Source organism: Canis aureus, chromosome 4, assembly GCF_053574225.1.
Source record: "Canis aureus isolate CA01 chromosome 4, VMU_Caureus_v.1.0, whole genome shotgun sequence".
In the NCBI taxonomy this organism is placed as follows: Eukaryota; Metazoa; Chordata; class Mammalia; order Carnivora; family Canidae; genus Canis; species Canis aureus.
In genome coordinates, this window is record NC_135614.1 from 57086532 (window position 1) to 57104540 (window position 18009).

General features: G+C 48.8%; 1 protein-coding gene across 2 annotated transcripts; it reads right to left on the reverse strand.

Moving 5' to 3' along the window:
- Window positions 1–1472: 1472 nt before the first annotated feature.
- SAP30L (SAP30 like) lies at window positions 1473–15630 on the reverse strand. 2 transcript variants are annotated; one of them, XM_077895779.1, is made up of 5 exons: window positions 14946–15630; window positions 10772–10894; window positions 8465–8563; window positions 7763–7810; window positions 1473–6725 (listed from the first exon to the last, which is right to left on the reverse strand). In XM_077895779.1, exons 1-5 carry the CDS (start codon window positions 15141–15143, stop codon window positions 6597–6599), a joined length of 597 nt encoding a protein of 198 aa, XP_077751905.1. In that variant the 5' UTR covers window positions 15144–15630; the 3' UTR covers window positions 1473–6596. The 2 variants fall into 2 exon arrangements, with proteins under 2 accessions (XP_077751905.1, XP_077751906.1); XM_077895780.1 differs by lacking the exon at window positions 7763–7810 and having other exon boundaries at window positions 14946–15612.
- Window positions 15631–18009: the final 2379 nt, after the last annotated feature.

Here is an 18009-nt window from a genome sequence, read left to right on the forward strand (position 1 = left end):
TTAAAAAAAAAAAAAAAAGTAAAAGGGGTGTCAGGTTACTGGTGAAACTTCTGTAAAGATGTGGGTTCATCTCCCATCATAACCCAAGTCTCTGGATCCTCACAGGAGACCGACTCTAGCAGAGGTCAGCCAGTGTGGGGGAAGTCTGGGGACAAAGCACCTCTTTGAGGTTCTGTGTATGGGGGGTTAGAGGACAGGGGGCAGCCCCTTCTCTGTGGAAGAAATGGAGGGCAGCAGGTGGAGGGATGGAGGGAACTATGGTACACTCACACGGAGAGACAACATGGTATGAAAATTACAACTTCGCTTCCTGAAGGAAATCACCTCAGGGGTCATCTAAATGACTGCATCCTTCAGCAGCAATCCATCACCAACCCTGTGGGCTCCGAGGGATACCCAAGACTCCCCATCCTCTTTGCCTCCAAAAATGCCTCCTGAGAAGTCACCCTCCACAGGAGGAAGTGGACTATGGGTGGAGTGGCGAGGAGAGGAACTGCACTGGCAATTTCAATGCCACTTAAAATTTTAGAGCTAGCATCCATTCCTTCTAGTTAACTAATAAGATGAAGACAAACATTTATTGCATTTCTTCCCTTCCACTCTGCTGAGGACAGAACTGTGCTGAAGGGTCACTAACGACACATGTGAGATGAAAGACCCCAGTCTGAGGCGTGGCTGGGCAAGGGGCTTCATCCATACAGCCTCAGGGACCTCCACCAGTAAAACGCAGTCAGGTAGTCCCATCGTGAGCATGTAGTGACTGGCCTGCGGACTTCGCTAAAACACAGACCTGATTCAGTAGGCAGCTGGCAGGCAAGGGGGGCAGAGTCTGCATTTCTAACAAGCATTCAGATGATGAACCGACTCTAAATAGCAAGCCTCTACCGTAGGTGAAGACACACCAGTCCACAGTCCGTGAAGGATGTTTTTGAGCCGTTTAAACACTGGGATATTTGTATAAAGGTCTAGACTGCCAGCTCCTCTTGTGAAATTTCGAGAAGTGGCCACTCAGGGCTAGCATCCCCACAAGGCAACAATAGGCTGGGGCTGAGTAGCGGCTGCCCTCAGGAGGGACCCTAGTTCTCCAGTGGCCCCCTGCAGGGATTGTGGCTTGCAGTCCTCCAGCCAGTGGAGGCTTCTCACTTTATAGATGGATAATTGCAGAGCCAGAGGAAAGCTTTTTGCTCAGGGTATCTAGGATGCTATGTGGCATTCAGGCTCCAGCCTCTGGCCATCAGATTCATCGTCTCGTTCAGTAGGAGTGAGTGGGAGGGCAGGAGTCAACTTCTGTGATTTGAACTTACTTGATGTGCCCTAGGATTGGAAGGGGGAATGTGGGAGCTAGTCCTGAGAGCCCGGAGGAAAGACCGCTGTCACCAATGACTGTACTACACAGCCAGGGGCCAAATACAGAAGAGAAAGCATCTGAATTCCATGTGGCCGGCCGTTCAAGGAGAAAAAGAGAATGTGTATCTCGTTACTCATTCAGATCATTTATTAAGAGCGAAAGTCGGGCCGTCCCATCTGTGTGATATTGCAAACATGAAAAATCACATACATACTAAGGAGACCCCACAGGATTGAGAGCCTTTCAACAGTACAGAGCCATAGATTACAAAATTAAAATACAAATGATCCCCCGAATTTGGCAGGAAACAATACAGTATGAGGAGGCCTGGAATGGAAGGGCACTTGCTTTTTGATAAGGCAGTTACAAAATGGAAAACAAACCCACACCCCAAAAACATTCTGATGGGCATAACGGATAGCAGACACGTGAAACCGGGGTCCCGTACAACCTTCCGTTACTGGCGAACATGTGTTCATTGAGTGAGAAAAACCGAAGGGTCCGTGGTTTAGGATGCAAGCCAGATGAAATAACTGATTGTAGACATTTCTACCTTAAGAAGAGGTCCCACCTTGCCCCAGACTAGACTCCACCACAAAACGCTGGATCAACTTTACCCTTCCTAACCTTGAACTTGGAAACAGTCTGTAAAAAGTGAAGGGAATAAAAAGGCACCCAAAGCACCATGCTTCCCAGGCCATGGCCTTGGGCTTACTTGTCCTTCTAGCCCAGTAACAGGGACTGGGAGGCCATGAATCACAGGGCCTCAGAGCTGTGTCTGTCTGCGTGGGGGCCAGCTGAGTGACACAACCCCAAAACACCACCTGAAAGGCAGAAGTCTGACCAACAGATCTCAGAGCAAGCCCATCTTGTGAGAATTGAGATTCTAGGACAACACTACGATTCCTGCCAGGACTTTAGAACCCTGGTCTTAAATCATAAACTAGTTCTGTTCTCCCCTCATGTTCATTTGGTGAAACTCAGTGGACTCCTTTCCTAATCATTTCACACAGCCTGGAGTTCAGCAGGTGGGTTCACAGCCCCTGGGAGCCAGGATGGCCTCAGGAACCTCTGTGCTCAGTGGCAAGGTCTCAAGAATCTGCAGGCAGCTTGCTTTAGACAGGATTCCATACATGTGCCTGTCAGAGTGAGAAGAGCTCTGGATAGGTCAGGAGGACCAGAGGTTAATCCAGACAGTGCCACGTGACTCAGACAAATTCTGAATTTTAGTCTCCTGTCTTTAAAATGAGTGATGGGGCAAGAGCAACCTCACAGGACTTTCTAGCTTGAACATATATGTCTACTCAGACACAGAGGCCTGTGGTATGCCTCTCCTCCAAGGTCCTAAGCTTTATTTTCTCGATAAAAACAATGTGGGAAGTACTTGCAGAAATCTTAAGGTATAAGCCCTCAGAAGCCACGAAACCTTTAAACTCCACACAGAGCAATATTTTACAATCTTCTAGCTAAAACTTTTCCTAAGTGATGTGAGCATCAGTTTTTGTGGGGCAGGCATGAAATTAGTGCCCCATTCCTTCTTAGGTTATTATTTTTTATCAGGATGACAGCATCTCCTCCCCATCACCCCCTAAAACTGCTTCAGCAAGAACATGGGAGGAGAACTAGGCTGATGAGGTTTCTGCAACCTCCTTCAACAGGGAACTAAAAGGACCTGTGCTGAGGGGGAAGGACAGTCAGGGCACCAAAGTATCTAACTGCTAGCTGCTCCTTTCCAAAAGACAACTGCTCTGCCCTGGTACAGTGCCAGCAATTAGGTCCTTGGCCAAGATGAACAACCTGTTCCATATGGCCCCCACTGGGCAGAGATTAAGATGGAAGTGACAGAGAACACAGAAAAGCCAGAGGTTTATAGAGATAGAGCAGGCTTCCCAGGAGGTAGTGAGTTCCCTGTCCTCAGAGGTGTTTAAGCCCAGACTGCTCAAACCCTGGGTGGGACAGTTGTAGGCAGATGTCAGCACCTGTGGGGAGACTGGACTGATGACTTAAAGACCCTTTCCCAACTTTGGGATCTCACCATTATAACAACTGAGAGCCTTCAGGTGACTTCCATGAAGCAACTTCTCTAGGACCCACGGTCTGGACAGCCTATTTCAACAGACAAGGTCCCCCTGAGGAAGTCCCCTCTCCTACTTTCTCCCTTCCACCAGGCAGCTGTCCTGTGGGATATTAGCCACAAAGTTCCCACAAAACAAGCAGCTGAAATGCCGAGGTTAGATGCAACATTCCAGCTGCAAACAATTATTAATATCTGTTCTCTGGAAGGCAAGCAGTGACTATTTAGCTGTGACAGGAACATTGGACAACTTGGCGGCTCTAACACATAAGTGAAATTCCTTGTCATTTTACGATGCCAATCTCGAAGCCTTTGGTTTCAGTCTTCCATGGGATTCGGCTATGAGCTTTTTCGCATGCTGTTGCCAACCTAAGAGTTTGTTTGTTGAAATAAGAAGTCTGTCCATTTGTTTTTTTAAAACCCTAAATCGAAGTAACACGAGTGGCAGGATACTGACATTTCCATGTGACAACCTGCAGGGCATATGAGAGAGTCATACCAGGCTGGACCGAGGCAGGAACCGTCCTCTTTAAGAAGACAATGTCAGCTCTGGATTTCATATTCCAGTTTTGCCCAGGAGCACCAAGAGGAGAGAAGGCAATGTTGCAACATTACAGGTGGAGAGAAGCGCAAAGAGTCCTTGGCAGGTGTATAAAAATGTAGGCAGCCAAGATGAACACTGCTTTCCCCAGACTCCACTGCTTCAGAGGGCCCAGCCATTACTAATCGGCAGAAGTCTTCTGCCCACAGGTTAAGCCATGGGAAATCGCAGAAGAGGCTAAGGCAAGTGGCTTAGTGGTTTGATGAAAGAACAGATCTCCGCACACAAGAAAATCATTAAGTTCACATAGTTTTGTCTTTTCTCTCTGACATGTTTTCAAAGGTTGAAAACATACCCACAACCTCCATTTTCTAAAAGTATCTCTCTTTTGAGGAAAGGTGGCAGGGGACTCAAGTGTGCACAGCATCTGGCTGAAGGTGAACGTTTCCCCAGGCTTCACATTGGAACAAAAGTATTTACAGACACACGTGAACAGATGGATCCTAACACCACAGCTTCCTGTACAAAAATATACTGCTGTCTCTCTCCACTGGGAAACAAATTTGCTGTTAAAGAAATAGTGACATGACCTACACATCGGCAGTTCTCGCTTAAACATCAGAAAGATACATTTTCTTAGTAAGAGGTGGACATTTCCAGAGAGCAGACTACCAATGCTTTAACCTGTCGCCATCATCTGAGCCCCCCCTACCCCCACCAAACTGATGAGAAAACATTCCCCTTGACAAAGTGGGGCTTGGTGCCTTCAAGACTTTCTAAGTCTCTCAGGAGAAGAATCTTTGTAAGCAACGTACCTTAGAGCCTTCTTGATGTCTGCACATCAACATCCTTCAACCAATCTCTACAGACTCAACTTGAAATGGCTAAAAACACTTCATGGGCACCTTGATGTGCTATCCATAGCTGGGTGTATTAAAATAAGATCCTGTCTTAATCTAGAGTATGTTCTATGTACATTCATGTATACATATTTTAAAAGGCTGCAATCTGCTAGACATGCATTTTGAACACTGGTGAACACTTTGCTGCAATGGAACACACTGCATTTTAGTGAGAGGGGTGGCCTGTCCCCAGTCGGCACGGTTCTCTGCCCCACAGGACTGAGCCTTCGGGCAGTGAGCTTAGTAGGGGTTTTGTTCTGACTTCTCTGTGCTGATGCTCAGAGTGAGCCATTTGAGACACTTAAACTCTCTGCCGGGTCAGGCCATCCACGGCTCCTTTTATAATTTAAGGCTTAAGAAAAAGCACTCACAATTAAAACTGAGTAAGAAAATGATACTTTTGACCACAATACATGTCAAGATGGTCAGAAATTAGAATCCAAGTCCTTTTCTTCTCTTTTCTCCCACCCCCTATTCACAACCTTTGTCCCCTACCACACTGATTAGAAACTTTTGCAAAAGCATATTTTTGGATATAAAGCTTTGTTTTCAAAGGAGACTTTGGCTCTGACATAGATAAAGGAATCTGAGTTTCTGAACATTAAAAAAAAATCAGGTAATTATTCATATTTTTAAAAATTTGTTTCAGCAATCTTTCCCCCTTAAAAGGGAGGCAAATTGATCACAAAAATGAATATCAGATAGCACTGACCATTGTTACTCAAACCCATGACTTGCTGTTGACCCCAAGCCCAGGCAGTAAAGGCCAGTCAGACTTTTTATCCCAGAACTGGACTTCTGAGCAGGAATCACATGATCCTTGGCAGCTTTCTTGGTGGTTGTGAACTAAGGATTAGTATTTCTGAAAACATGAGTCCCAAATAACTAAGTATCTCCATTTGTCAAAGCATTTATGGCCTGGGAGGGTGACTAAAGTCACAATTCCTAACTCTCCCCACCAAAGTAAAGCCCAGAGTGATGTGCAAAGGGCTGCATCTCCTGTGAGGGTCCCTGTACCAGTGTTTCTGGAACCTTTACGAACATAGCTTGGTATATGCAACTGCCCTCAAATCCTCTTCTGATGAGAAACCTGTTGATGCATCAGGGTTTCCTCCACACTCTAGAAATTAAGTGGTGAGCAACAGAAATGGCAGAGGGCTCATTAACTAGAGGTGTGAAGCAGATGGTACAGGGCCAGTGCAATTAGCCAACAAATACTGAGTGTGTGCCTACTGTGTGCCAGGCACAGGGCCAGTGAAGGGGACTGCTGTCAAACTCATTTGCTGATCAACGACAAAGTTTACAACAAAGCAGGGCTTGTCTGTTCCTAGCAGACTTGTGTCTACTCAGGCTCCTGCAGTTAGCTGCACCCCACTGCTATTCCAGGGCTACATCTCACACAAGGCAGAGTGGTTTTACAAGGTGAGTATCAAAATATTTTCTATCCCACATTTCCAGTAGAATTGACTTGATGCTTTGTTGAATGCTGCAATACATAGTTTTTAAATCTCTTCGTGATCTTTTTTCAGTCTGGTAGTTGCCTTAAAGGAAAGTCTTTGTATACACATGCTGCATCATGAGAATATAATTCTCCTGACCAAAAAGATTTACAGTATTCATCATTCAAACTTTTTTATTTACAATAAAATTTAACAGTCTTAATGGGCTTAAACGTAGCAGATGTCACCTGTGTGTTCAGCATTACACTTCATTCCTTGATGTGCTTCATCGTCACTCAAGCTGTTTGCCACCCTCCGATTTCTGGTCCAGTCTACTCTTGTTACTCTTCACCATGTAGATGAAGTAGGCAAGCGTCTCTTTTTCATTCACAGGTATGTTCCTGAAGTGTCGGCTGACAGTCTATGTGGGGGAAAAAAACCAAAGTCAGTTAAAGCATGCCTAAGTCAGGGCCACAAATTCTGAACTATGCAAAGGAGGGAGTGCAATTTGCTTCCAGAGCTAGAGAGGGGAATTATGATCACTGCAGAACTTCCTGCAGTGCTGTGGAACTCAAAATGCCCTTCTTTCCCAAGGGGTTGGGTGATTTGATTTCCAGGCCTCCAAAAGCAGCACTTGAGCCCACAACATTCCCAAGATGCAGTTCTATTTCAGTGGCTGCCAACTGTCTATCACGGCATAATCTCAAGGTCATCCCCATGGAGGACAGGTAGGGACTGCTCTCTGCTTGGTCAGTGGCTACCATCACCAGCTCGCGGGCCCTGGAACTGGGCAGAAAAAGGTCTTTTTAAAATTGTGTCAAATGAATGGCCAATTGGACAGATGTAAGTGTTTGGCCCAAGAGTTCATCTAAAATAGTACATACTGCCTCTTGAAAGACACATCACAGGGCAGCCTGGGTGGCTCAGCGGTTTAGCGCTGCCTTCAGCCCAGGGTGTGATCCTAGAGACCCGGGATCGAGTCCCATGTCAGGCTCCCTGCATGGGGTCTGCTTCTCCCTCTGCCTGTGTCTCTGCCTCTCTCTGTCTCCCTCTGTGTCTCTCATGAATAAATAAATAAAATCTTAAAAAAAAAAAAGACACATCACATTTGAAGAATAAGTCATCATTTACTATATACTCCTGACGCTTGGCTTTATTTTACAAGTCCTGAGAATGCAGGTCTCTTTTTGCCCTACCTCATCCGGTCCCTTTCATCAGGGTGAATGCTGGCAAGTGGGTAATGTTACATTAAAGCAGGAAAGAGCTGTGCACCCCTATCTATGTTTTATCTAGATGCTGATGAAGGAAGTTTAAGAAAAATGATGGATCAGCAAGAAACTCCTAAAAAAAAAAAAAAAAAGAAAACCGATGGGGCTGTCAACCTTTCAGGAAATTTCTGAATGTACTGTGGGGGCTGGGACAGATAATGAGAGAGAACTAGCACTCTAGAGTGGTTACCTCTGGATGGTAGCATTGTATTTTTCTTTTTTCCATTTTCCAGATTTTCTACAACAGGCAGAAAAGCACATTAAGAAGAGGGATAAGACGGAGCCTGCACAAATGCCAACAGGACAGAAGTATCAAGCTAGGCTGTCAGTATATTCAAACAAGAGCCAATAGAGTATTTCTCCCTCCTCCAAATTGTATTAAGAGCTCAGGTAGGAGAAAAATTTCTTGGGTTCTATTCATTATAATACTTACTGCCATTGCCAGTATCAGAGAAGAAATAATCAAAGGGAAAACTAAAAAAGAGTAGCTCCCACAGAACATGAGCAAAGGTTTTGGGGTAATTAATCTGACACACCCAATGTGCAGGAAGGACCATATCTATATAGTCTTACAAAACAAGATTCAAACACATGCGCAACACTCAGGACTTAGAATCAGGCGTCCAGAGATTCCAGGTTCAATTCTGCTACTAATTTGCTGTGTGATTTTAAGCAAGTCCTTTCTTCTCTAGGTGCCATGGTTTATTTTACAGAAATAGGGCCTTTCCAGGTCTAAAGCTGTGGGACTCTAGACTATATAAGAGAGGGAACAGGAAGTTGCTTCTGAGCTACAGAGGGTATTACAGACACACGTCACAGTAGGGAAAACTAAGGTCACCATCAGAAGCATAAAGCTGGCTATTGCTTTTTACAGTGCAATTTGTCTACCTACTTCTGCTAACTGGGCCTTATTGAAGCCTGGTCTGGTCTGCAATTTGTAGTGTCGTTTATAACGCCGTAGAGTGTTCACCTGCAGCTGGAACAGATCAACCTAGAGAGAAGAAGAGAAATGCATTATCTATCATCTGACTAGTCACGACTCACCCAGAACGCACTATGTGCCCAGCACTATACTAGGAGGGATAGGGGTTGAAGAAGACTACAGAGATGTCTTAGAAATGATCCACTGAGGACTGAGAACTGGCTGGGAGGACAAAAAACAAAAACAAAAAACAATGGAAAAAGAATTCTGGCTGGGGAGGGGTGGTTCCGGGAGGCTCCTGGAGGTGGTGAAGCTTAAGCTAAGGAGAGCAGGAGAGCAGGGTTTAGAGAGACAGAGAGAACAGGGCCAGACTAGGGGATGAGAGAGAAGACCATGAGCACAGAAAGCCAGGAGATGAAGAGACAGACTCAGAGGTCATAGGCAATCGCGATAGGTTTAAACGGTGAGACTGGAGGGTAACAGGTCTTGAAAAGTGGAAGGAGTGACCACAGGTGGTAGGGGGTGATGTTCCAGGAAAGTGGATCAAGTGGCGGTTTAGAGGGGAGGCTGTTGGGGGGTGAGGGTGGAGGCGACGATGCTGTAGCACTGATCAGAAATGAGTTGAGCTTCAGAGGCTGGTGATACTAGCCAGGGACACCAAGCATGGGGAGCAAAGATCACCCCACACAGGCGGCCTGGAGGAGGATGGGCCAGAGCTTAGTAGTGGATAGACGGAGGAGGGGTGGGATGAAGGGCAGAGGGAAGTACTGATGTTCTCAGGGTTCTTCCCTATGCTCGGCCTTCAGGTATTGGAAACCTGAACAACTCTCCGGAGAAAACTCAAAAGCTACTGTAGCAAGTGAACCAATCAGCAGGTTAGGTCGGGGTTTCTGCAGATGACCAGATAACAGAGGGAAAGGACCCCCCCTTGTTTTCTAACACAGGAAGAGAGGAAAGCTGCACAGTCACGAAGTATTGAAGGCCCAGAAAGTTGGGCTGCTTTTACCTGCCTCTAAAAGAGATGTTCTTGCTTCAGGCAGGTGGAGAGCACTTAAAAACAAAATGAATGATCAATATGAGGGACCAAAGTCCTTCATTCTTTTCAAAACATTCCTCAAACCCTCCCCCCCCTTTTTTTGGTAAAAAGCACTGAAATTGAATACATTCATTTCTTTATGAAATAATAATACTAATGCTGAAGGCAATAGAAAAATACTGTAAACCAATACTGGAAAAAGGGACACAGGGAGGGGCAGAGGGAAAGGACCATATTTTCAAAGGGTTTCTCCACATCTGCAGACAAAGGCCCGCCTACTCTTTCTATTCCTACGCAGTCGTTTCCACTCTGAGTGCTAACAGGCGGTTGCCTTATGAAATATTCATGTGTCAAATATTCAATGTACATTACAAACAGGTTTTCTTCTGAGTCTTAAGTGAAAACTTCGAAAAAATGCAATACTCTTTCCTGTAGCCTTGCTCAATAGGTACTAGCCCCTTGAAGGTTTAAGAAGCCTAGGTCTCATCATCCAGTGCAACGTTTCTCAGCAAGGGGTGGTTTTGCTCCCCTACCCCAAGAACATCTGTTAATGTCTGGGGGCATTTTTTTTTTTATTGTCACTACTGTGGTGACTGGAATCTAAAGGGTAGAATCCAGGGATGCTGCTTACATCCAACAATGCACAGGACAGTCCCCACAACAAAGACTTCCCTGGCCCCAAATATCAACAGTGCCAGGGCTGAGAAACCCTGGGCCCTTATAACTGACTTTGGAATGGCTCCTTGGGAACAAGTCTGGATCAGGGAGAAGAGCTGGTGTGAATTGACAATGTACACCTTCATTTTGCAGACCAGAAAACAGAGGGTAAGTAACTTCCCCCAACCCCAATTAGTCTCCAACTCGAAACAGAAAAAAAAAAAAAAGTTTTAAGCATCTTGACATTGTGGTTATAGTTAAGAATGCATCAGGGGCTTCCTGCAGAAAGGCAGTCTGGCCTAGTGGGAAGGGCACTGGACCACAGGCCCGGAACTGTTTGTGTGACCTTGGGCCTTTGTGCCTGTCTGTAAAACAATGGGGCAGTGAGGCCAGCTGATTTCTAAGTTTTCAGCTCTCAGATTCGATGTTACCATGATTCTATGATTCACTTTTCAGATAAACCACAGCAAAACAAAGAGGACTCAAAATTACTTCTTAATACACAAAGTGGACCAGGTCAGAGGTAACAATCACATTAGAATCCACTCTTCCAGCTTTTGCCAGGGGACTTTTTTGACTTTTACCTCAGGAATGTCAGTGTCGTGCTCAGGAGAATCTCCACCATCGTCACTTGTCTTCCTCTTCCTTTTATTTCGTACACTCTGGATGAAATTTTTGTGGAAGTCGCAGATATACAGGTGCCTTACCTGATGGGAAGCAAATTAGAGTGAGGCTTGCCAATTCTATGGGAACAGGTAACATTTGAACTTCGGGGCTTCTCTCCTTTGCAAGGCATTGAAGAAACAAGGAAGAACAACATGTAGGCCCTGATTTCCAGAAGTTTCCTGTTGAGTGTAGACCAAGAAGCCCACAAAGGGATACAAACACTATCATCACACACTGGGCAGGAGGAACTTATAATCTAAGTACCCCCTTAAAGGCTAGGGACAACAAGTGGTAGGGGCTCAGCCAAGGGAGAGATGGCTGGGATAGTCAGTGTAGAGGTTCCTGACTGAAAAGGAGGATTTATAGGTAGATAGGAAGCATTCCAGATGGGAAGAGGGCCAAGACTTAGTTTCAAATAGAGATGACAAGAAGGCATGACGGAGACAGCCCAGGGTAGACGGTGTCGGTGAGGTGGAGCTAACTGCCCATATATGAGCACTAGGAGATTTGGGGCTTCGGGGTATGAGAACAGCGCAGATTTTCTTTCAGACAAAACCGAGTACCCCAAGGCCTTTGAAGCAAGGAGTGATGTGACCTGTAGGAGTTATGAATTTACAATGGGCTGGAAGGCACTGTCCCAGGAAGGAGGAAAGAAGGGGCTGTGGTAATGGTAGACAGGACTTCAGATTTTTCCACTGACAACAGCTACTACTGTAGGATGACATCTCTCTAAACAACTTCATTTCTGTGTATCAGAATTATACTTCTTGCATCACCACACATCTGGCCCACAAAGAGAAGTGGAAAGGGAGGCAGAAACTCTTATTCTCCCAGAAGCCACATGAAAGAAGTTGGATGCTACTGCTGATTTTCTAATGCAGGCTAGAGGCATAACAGTAAGTGAAGGCAGCAACAGCAGCTGAGAGGTGAACATGTTTTCATTTAAGAATGTAAGTACTAGGGGTGGCTGGAGGAGCCACTCGGAACCCTAACCAAAACGAAGCCCTGTGTAAATGACTTGGGGTTGTTGACACTGGAACAGATGCTACACAAATGTTCTAGAGAGACTTCTGAATTTGAATTTATTCCTTATAAATTTATACAGACAAAAATAAGCTGATAGGAAGCCAGCATCAATTAATTCAGGCCTTCTCATGGAGAAAATAATGAAACTTGCTTTTTAGTCAGATGAATCACCACTTTCATGTGGTTGGATTGGTGAGTCCTGAGCACTTTTAAGCTGCTACTGTGACTGTATCTTGCAGACAGCAGGTATTCTCTAAGTGCACTTGCACCAGGACAGGCAGCCCCTGCCGTCCAAAAGCAGCTTAGGCCAGCAAAAGCTGCCCTTACGTATGGCTACAGAGTCAAGTAGCTTTGCCAGTGTCAACTCTGCCACAGGACTTTCAGACACAGCTTGTGTCACCGTCCCAATGAATCCCGCCTAGTTGATGTATAGACCGCCGGACATGCTTTTGGCAGGGAAGAAAGCACACGCACACCATACTCTCTGTTCCTGATGGGAAGCTGGCCCTCACGTTAGCCAGTTCCACATGTAAGCCCGGAGATTAAGCAGCTCCTCAAATTCACAGTGGCATGCTTGGTAGAACAGACAGCGGAGGGGGCTTCCTGAAGCTGTGGCCAGGAGGTTTTAGGTCAGGACACTAGAATAATGGAATTCTGGATGGAAGAGAACTTAGAATCACCAGTGTAACCCCACTGGCCCCAATCTCATTTTCTACAGAGATAAACAGAAGCCACACAGATGGGGTTGTGAGCTTGGCCAAGGTCACCCACGCCTTCTGACCCCTTGTGCATGTCCTTTCCTACCACAACATTTTCTTTATACTATTCTCAACTTCCATTTTTCTCCAGAATAAAGCAGAAATATGTCAATTGGAGGAATGCTTGATTGCATGTTATATATTAATAACTCATAGAGCACTGCCAATGTCTACATGAAATGAGTTTGCCTGAGTTGGATTTTTGGTGCTATTATTTTAAAAGGTTTTCTGCTAGGCCCTTTTACAAGATAAATAGTCATTATTTCTCCTTAATGATTTTCAAGTACGTACTGATTTTCAGAAATTTCAGAGCTCAGTGGCCTTTGGGGGCTAGGGGTGGAGGAACGAGGGTGGTGGCAAAAGCCCCAGTGTTTTTCTTTTCTGTTTCACTTTCTGCAACAGCTAAAATTCTTGTGACACGGCAGTTACTTAGAATTGAATTCCTGCCCAAGCCTGTGAGAATGAAGTAGAATCCCCCTTCAGAAATAATGATTTTATACCACCACCTTGAAACAAATTGTGAGTGATTCCACCTTGAAACACTACTCCTCCAGAAACATTACTTTTGGGGAACTCTAGTGCCACATTCATGCGGCCTCTCTCCTAGACATTGTGTGTGAAACCACCAACATAGCTCAACACAGGTTTTCCAGTGGGGTCACTGGGTAAATGGACCCCGAGTGGCAGCACAGTTGTTCAGATGTCATGGCATCCAAGAATTTAAAAGAACTGGAAATTTCTTTTTCTTTCTTTCTTTTTTTTTTAAGGACTGGAAAATATTATGAGCTGTTCAAGTAAAGGCTCCCAACCACCTACACAAAAGGTAGGCAGTGTTTCCAAGAGGATAAATTCACTGCTGTCTTAGAATTAGGCATTTCACTTCAACACATGTCCTAATCTGGACCTCCTTAGTGTCTAGCCAGTTGTTTGCTCTCTGAATTCCTTTCATTCACTCATTGGTACAGATTTGTAGTAAGAAAGCCATTAACTGACAACCCCCCCCCTCCCCCGGCCTTTTAAAAAAACAGCATCTTTCAAGAGTGGCAAATATATTGATTGTTACCTTAAAAGAAAGGCGGGGGAGGAGGGGAATGGGAGGGAAGAGCCTGAAAGAAGAGGCAGTAAGATTTTTTATTTATTTAGACCTAATCAAAGCTTATGCATAGTGTTCAGAAGAAAGTCAGATAATGGGTTTAAGAAATTAACCAGCCTCTTAGTCACTGTGTGACTTTGGCCTGGTCACTTCTTATCTCTAGGCCTCAGTGTCCACTCTAAGATCCGAAGCAGAAAAGTGTGTGTCCTTTCAGTTTAACAAGCAATCTCTAATTTTCCCCAACAGTGGAATTTTGGTCCTAAAGGAGACTGGATATTAACCACCTGAGCTCTTAGCTGGTCTACCTGAATATTAAAGGCACCCTTAACTCATTTCCAATTCCTAATCACAAGGCAGCCACTTAAGGCTTGCAGCAACAGATGTCAAACTAAAAAGTTCTTAATTGGTTGACAATAGGCACATCTTTAGAATTGTTAACTAGAAGTGGTGAAATCACACAGGAAAAGTTTTCCTATAATTAGGCACAAAACACAGGGCGATTCTATTCAAATGTAACGCCCCTTCTCCAACTGCCTTTCTAAAGAAGCTACCCGTAAGAAAATGGATTTTCTTCCTCCTGGTCACTTGGACTGCAGACAGCCACCTCCCAAGACCTGGTCTTGGCCTTATTTCCGCCACATCCTTGAAAATCCCATTTCCCCGCAGCTGCATGCGAAGCAGCAAGCAGCGAGCTCGGTGACCCTCTGCAGAAGCCGAGGAGGTGGCTTGAGGCGGTGGGGTGGGGGGAAGTAACTGCCCCCTTTCCTTTTCTGAAGCGATCACAGGGTTCCGAGGAGAGAGCAGTTGAAGAGCCGGGTCCCTTCATCGCCCCTCCCCAACACTTGCAGCTTCGTGGGCCAACAGGATTAACCCAGGTCTCCCTGCCCCAGTATCAAAACCAATACCGCAAGCCCTCAACTGCCGTCAGACCTTCCCAGGCAGGAAAGGTCCTCGGAACACCGCCGCCCCCCGCCCCCCCCCGGACCCCAGCCTCCCGGATTTGGGCAGGATCCCAGTCCGAGCCTGCCAGAGCTGAAGCGGCCTTTGAAATCCCGAGTGCAACTCCCCAGTTTGCAGATAAAGGGCGGCGAGGCCCAGGGCGGGGAGGGCCCCGGGGGTCCGGCCCGCAGCCGGGGACGGCGGCCGAGGGGGGCGGCGCGCGGGGGCCCGGCGGGGGCCCGGCGGGGGCGGGGTCGGGGTCGGGGGCGGACTCACGCTCTTGTCGATGTCCAGCTTGAGTTTCTTCTGCGAGATGCTCTTCTGGACCCTCTTGCTGAAGGAGGCGTTGCCCGCGGGCCGGACGCAGCGCTCGCCGTCCTCGATGAGGCAGCAGCTCTGGCCGTAGCCCGGGGCGGCGGCGGGGGCGGCGGGGGGCCCTTCGCGGCTGTCCTCCTCCGTGCTGAAGCCGTTCATCTCCCCGCCCCGGGCCGGCCCCTCTGCGGGGGGGTCCCCGGCAGGCCACTCCGCGGCCGCGCGCCCCGCGGGGCAGGTCGCCCAGGCCCCCGCGCCCGAGGGTCCCGGAGTCCGTCCGCAGACGCGGCGCTGCCCTGCCCCGCGCCGGGGAGGCCCGGCTCCGCTCCGCCGCGCTCGCGCTCCTCCGGCCGCCGGCCCCGCGCCTCGGGGAAGCCCCTTCCTCCCCGCTCGAGGCCCCGGGGTCGGCTGCCGCGGCTCGCAGGGCCCCGCCGGGGGTCACCCGGAGGCGCCTGCCGCCGGGGGCCCGGAACCGCTGCCGTTCGGCGGGGGCGTCCGGGAAGGCGCCCCAGGAAGCAGCCGCTCCCCGGGGACTCCGGGCCCGGCTCGCCAGGGGGTTCCGAGGGCCCCCGCCGGCTCCCGCCTTCTTTCGGCTGCGGGGCAAACTCACCGCCGGGCAGCTCCCCCGGGGCGGCGCGGCCTCCCGCGCCGGGCCCGGCCTCGAACCCGCGGCGCCCGGGCCCCGGGGCGCGTCCGGCTCGCCCCACCCCTGCAGCCGCTCGGCTGCGCCCCGAGTCCCGCGGCAGCCCCTGGGCCGCCCAGCCGCCGCCCGCCCGACGCGCCGCACCACAACAGTTCGCTCCCCCGCCCTCCGCGGGACAGCGGAAGTCCCGCCTCCGCGCGCCCATTGGCCGTGCTCACCCTCTGGGCGGGGCCGCCGCCGCCGCTGGCGCGCCCCATTGGGCGCCTCCGCCGCCAGTCCCCGGCGCCTGGCTACTTCCTGGACTCTGCTGGGATGGGTTCAAAGTAGAGAAAGTGCGAGAGGGAAGAGTTGCCCGGGTGCGGGCGGGGAAGCGGCCGCTGACTTTCAGGCCGGGGGAGGGATGGTGAGCCGGGGCCTGACTGGACGGAGGGCCAGACTCCAGGACAGAGGAGCACGCTCGGCGGCGTACAGTACTGCGCGGGCGGGGCGCGGAGGGGCATCTGAGGGGGACCCGGCGCGGCTGGGGGTTCTGTCCTGGGAAGGACGCGCGGGGAGAACGCGGGGGCCGCGGCCCGGGTCGGGGGACGCGGCGGCAAGGGCTGAGCGACGGGCAGCCGGGCGCAGACGCGGGGAAGGGCTTGCAGAGGAGATGATGGGGTCTGACGGCGGGTGTTGCGAGGCAGTCGGATGCCGAGGGGGGCGGAGACCCGGGCCGCGCGGGGAGCGGGAGGGAGGGAGGCAGGGGCCCCCGGGGCGCTAGGGAGACCCCTCGGCCGGGAAGAGTCGGAGGCGGGGGGAGGTCTGCGGGGTGGGCTCGAGGAACCGCCGGGGACCCGAGGAAGAGGTCGGGGCGGGGAGGATGAGGGCCCGCGTCCGCCAGGGGGAAGTGCTCGCAGCGTCCTGAGCCCTCCCCGCGGCTCTCAGCGGCGGCTGCTGTGGCTCTCAGCCTCCCGAGGTATCCGCGAGGTGACCGTGCCCTGCCGACTCCCCGAGCTCGGGGCTGGGCGCCAGGGCGTCGCACACACCCAGCAGGGCCTCGGGGAAATCTAGGCTAGCACCCCAGGCCGGCCGCCGCCGGGCAGCTGGCGGGCACCCCCGGGCCTCTGGCCCACAGCGACGAGCCCAGGTCCCGCAGTCGGGCCCGCGCCTGGGGACGGGTTAGCACTGACCGGGGCAGGATGGGGCGGGGGCGGGGGGGGGGGGTAGGCTTGGCATTCTAGAGGCTTCTGGTTTGTATCTTGATGAAAAAGGGCAAGCTACCGGTTTCCATGTTTGGAAGCAGACACCCTGTGATCTGAAATTTTCTTCTGTGACCTTAAACGTATTTGTACCCTCTAGCCTAGTAATTGCACACGCAGGACAGCCATTTCAGGAAATTGGCCTACCGGAGAGGGAAAAGAAAAAAAAAATTTAAACAATGATGTTCATTGTAGGATTATTTATAACAAGAAAATAGAAAAAGAACCTCAAGTTCCACAAGAGAAGTGGTTAAGGAAACTAGCATCTTCAAAATTAGGTATTTTGTGATGTTTTCAGCGTTTAGTTTCAACATCAGCGTAAATTTTTTCTGTATGTAATGATTCATCACTCGACTCTTCAACAAAGAATTGATAATGAATTGGAGAAGTACTCTATTCATGCTAAGTTGAAAATGCAGGCTATAACATTCCATATGGGATATGACGGGTGTACATCTAAGTTAAAGAACAAAGAAAAAAGAAAAGCGACCGCTTGTGCTTAAAACATACACCAAAGTTCTAATAGTAATTATTTATGGGTAGTGGAAATATGGTTGATAGTTTTCTCCTTCTGGTCTATCTTTGCTTTTCTCCAGTAAGCGTTTATTGCTTTTATAGGAGGAAAAAATAGAATGAAAATTATTGGGAAAAAGGCACGGTTTAATAGAAGTCCTCACTCAGAGTTCATACATTCAAAAGTAAATTATTGAGCATATTACATAGACTCATTCCAGGGTTGGCCACAGGAGAAGGATAAAACATAATCGTTGCCTTAGAATAGAATATCTTCTAGTAGGGGAGCTCCAATACATATGCAGAAAACAGTCGGATAGTTGTACAGATCAGTGTGTGATGTCAGTTCCAAAGTGTACTGGTATGGATGAGAGCTCTACATTTTCCACATATATTTTGCCCTTAGATATTTTTTCATTTTTTAAAAATATTTTATTTATTGATTCATGAGTGAGAGAGGGAGAGAGGCAGAGAGGGAGAGATACAGGCCAAGGGAGAAGCAGGCTCCATGCAGGGAGCCTGATGTGGGACTCGATCCCGGGTCTCCAGGATCACACCCTGGGCTAAACTGCTAAACCACTGCACCACCAGGGCTGCCCTAGATATTTTTTCAAAACACCACTTGCATCCAGGG

Coding starts and splice junctions, on each gene's coding strand:
- SAP30L (XM_077895779.1), bottom strand. CDS start 15,143: ATGAACGGCTTCAGCACGGAGGAGGACAGCCGCGAAGGGCCCCCCGCC. Junction 8,564..10,771: donor ACGACACTGACATTCCTGAG/GTAAAAGTCAAA, acceptor TCTTCTCTCTAG/GTTGATCTGTTCCAGCTGCA. Junction 7,811..8,464: donor ATAAGGCCCAGTTAGCAGAA/GTAGGTAGACAA, acceptor TGCCTGTTGTAG/AAAATCTGGAAAATGGAAAA.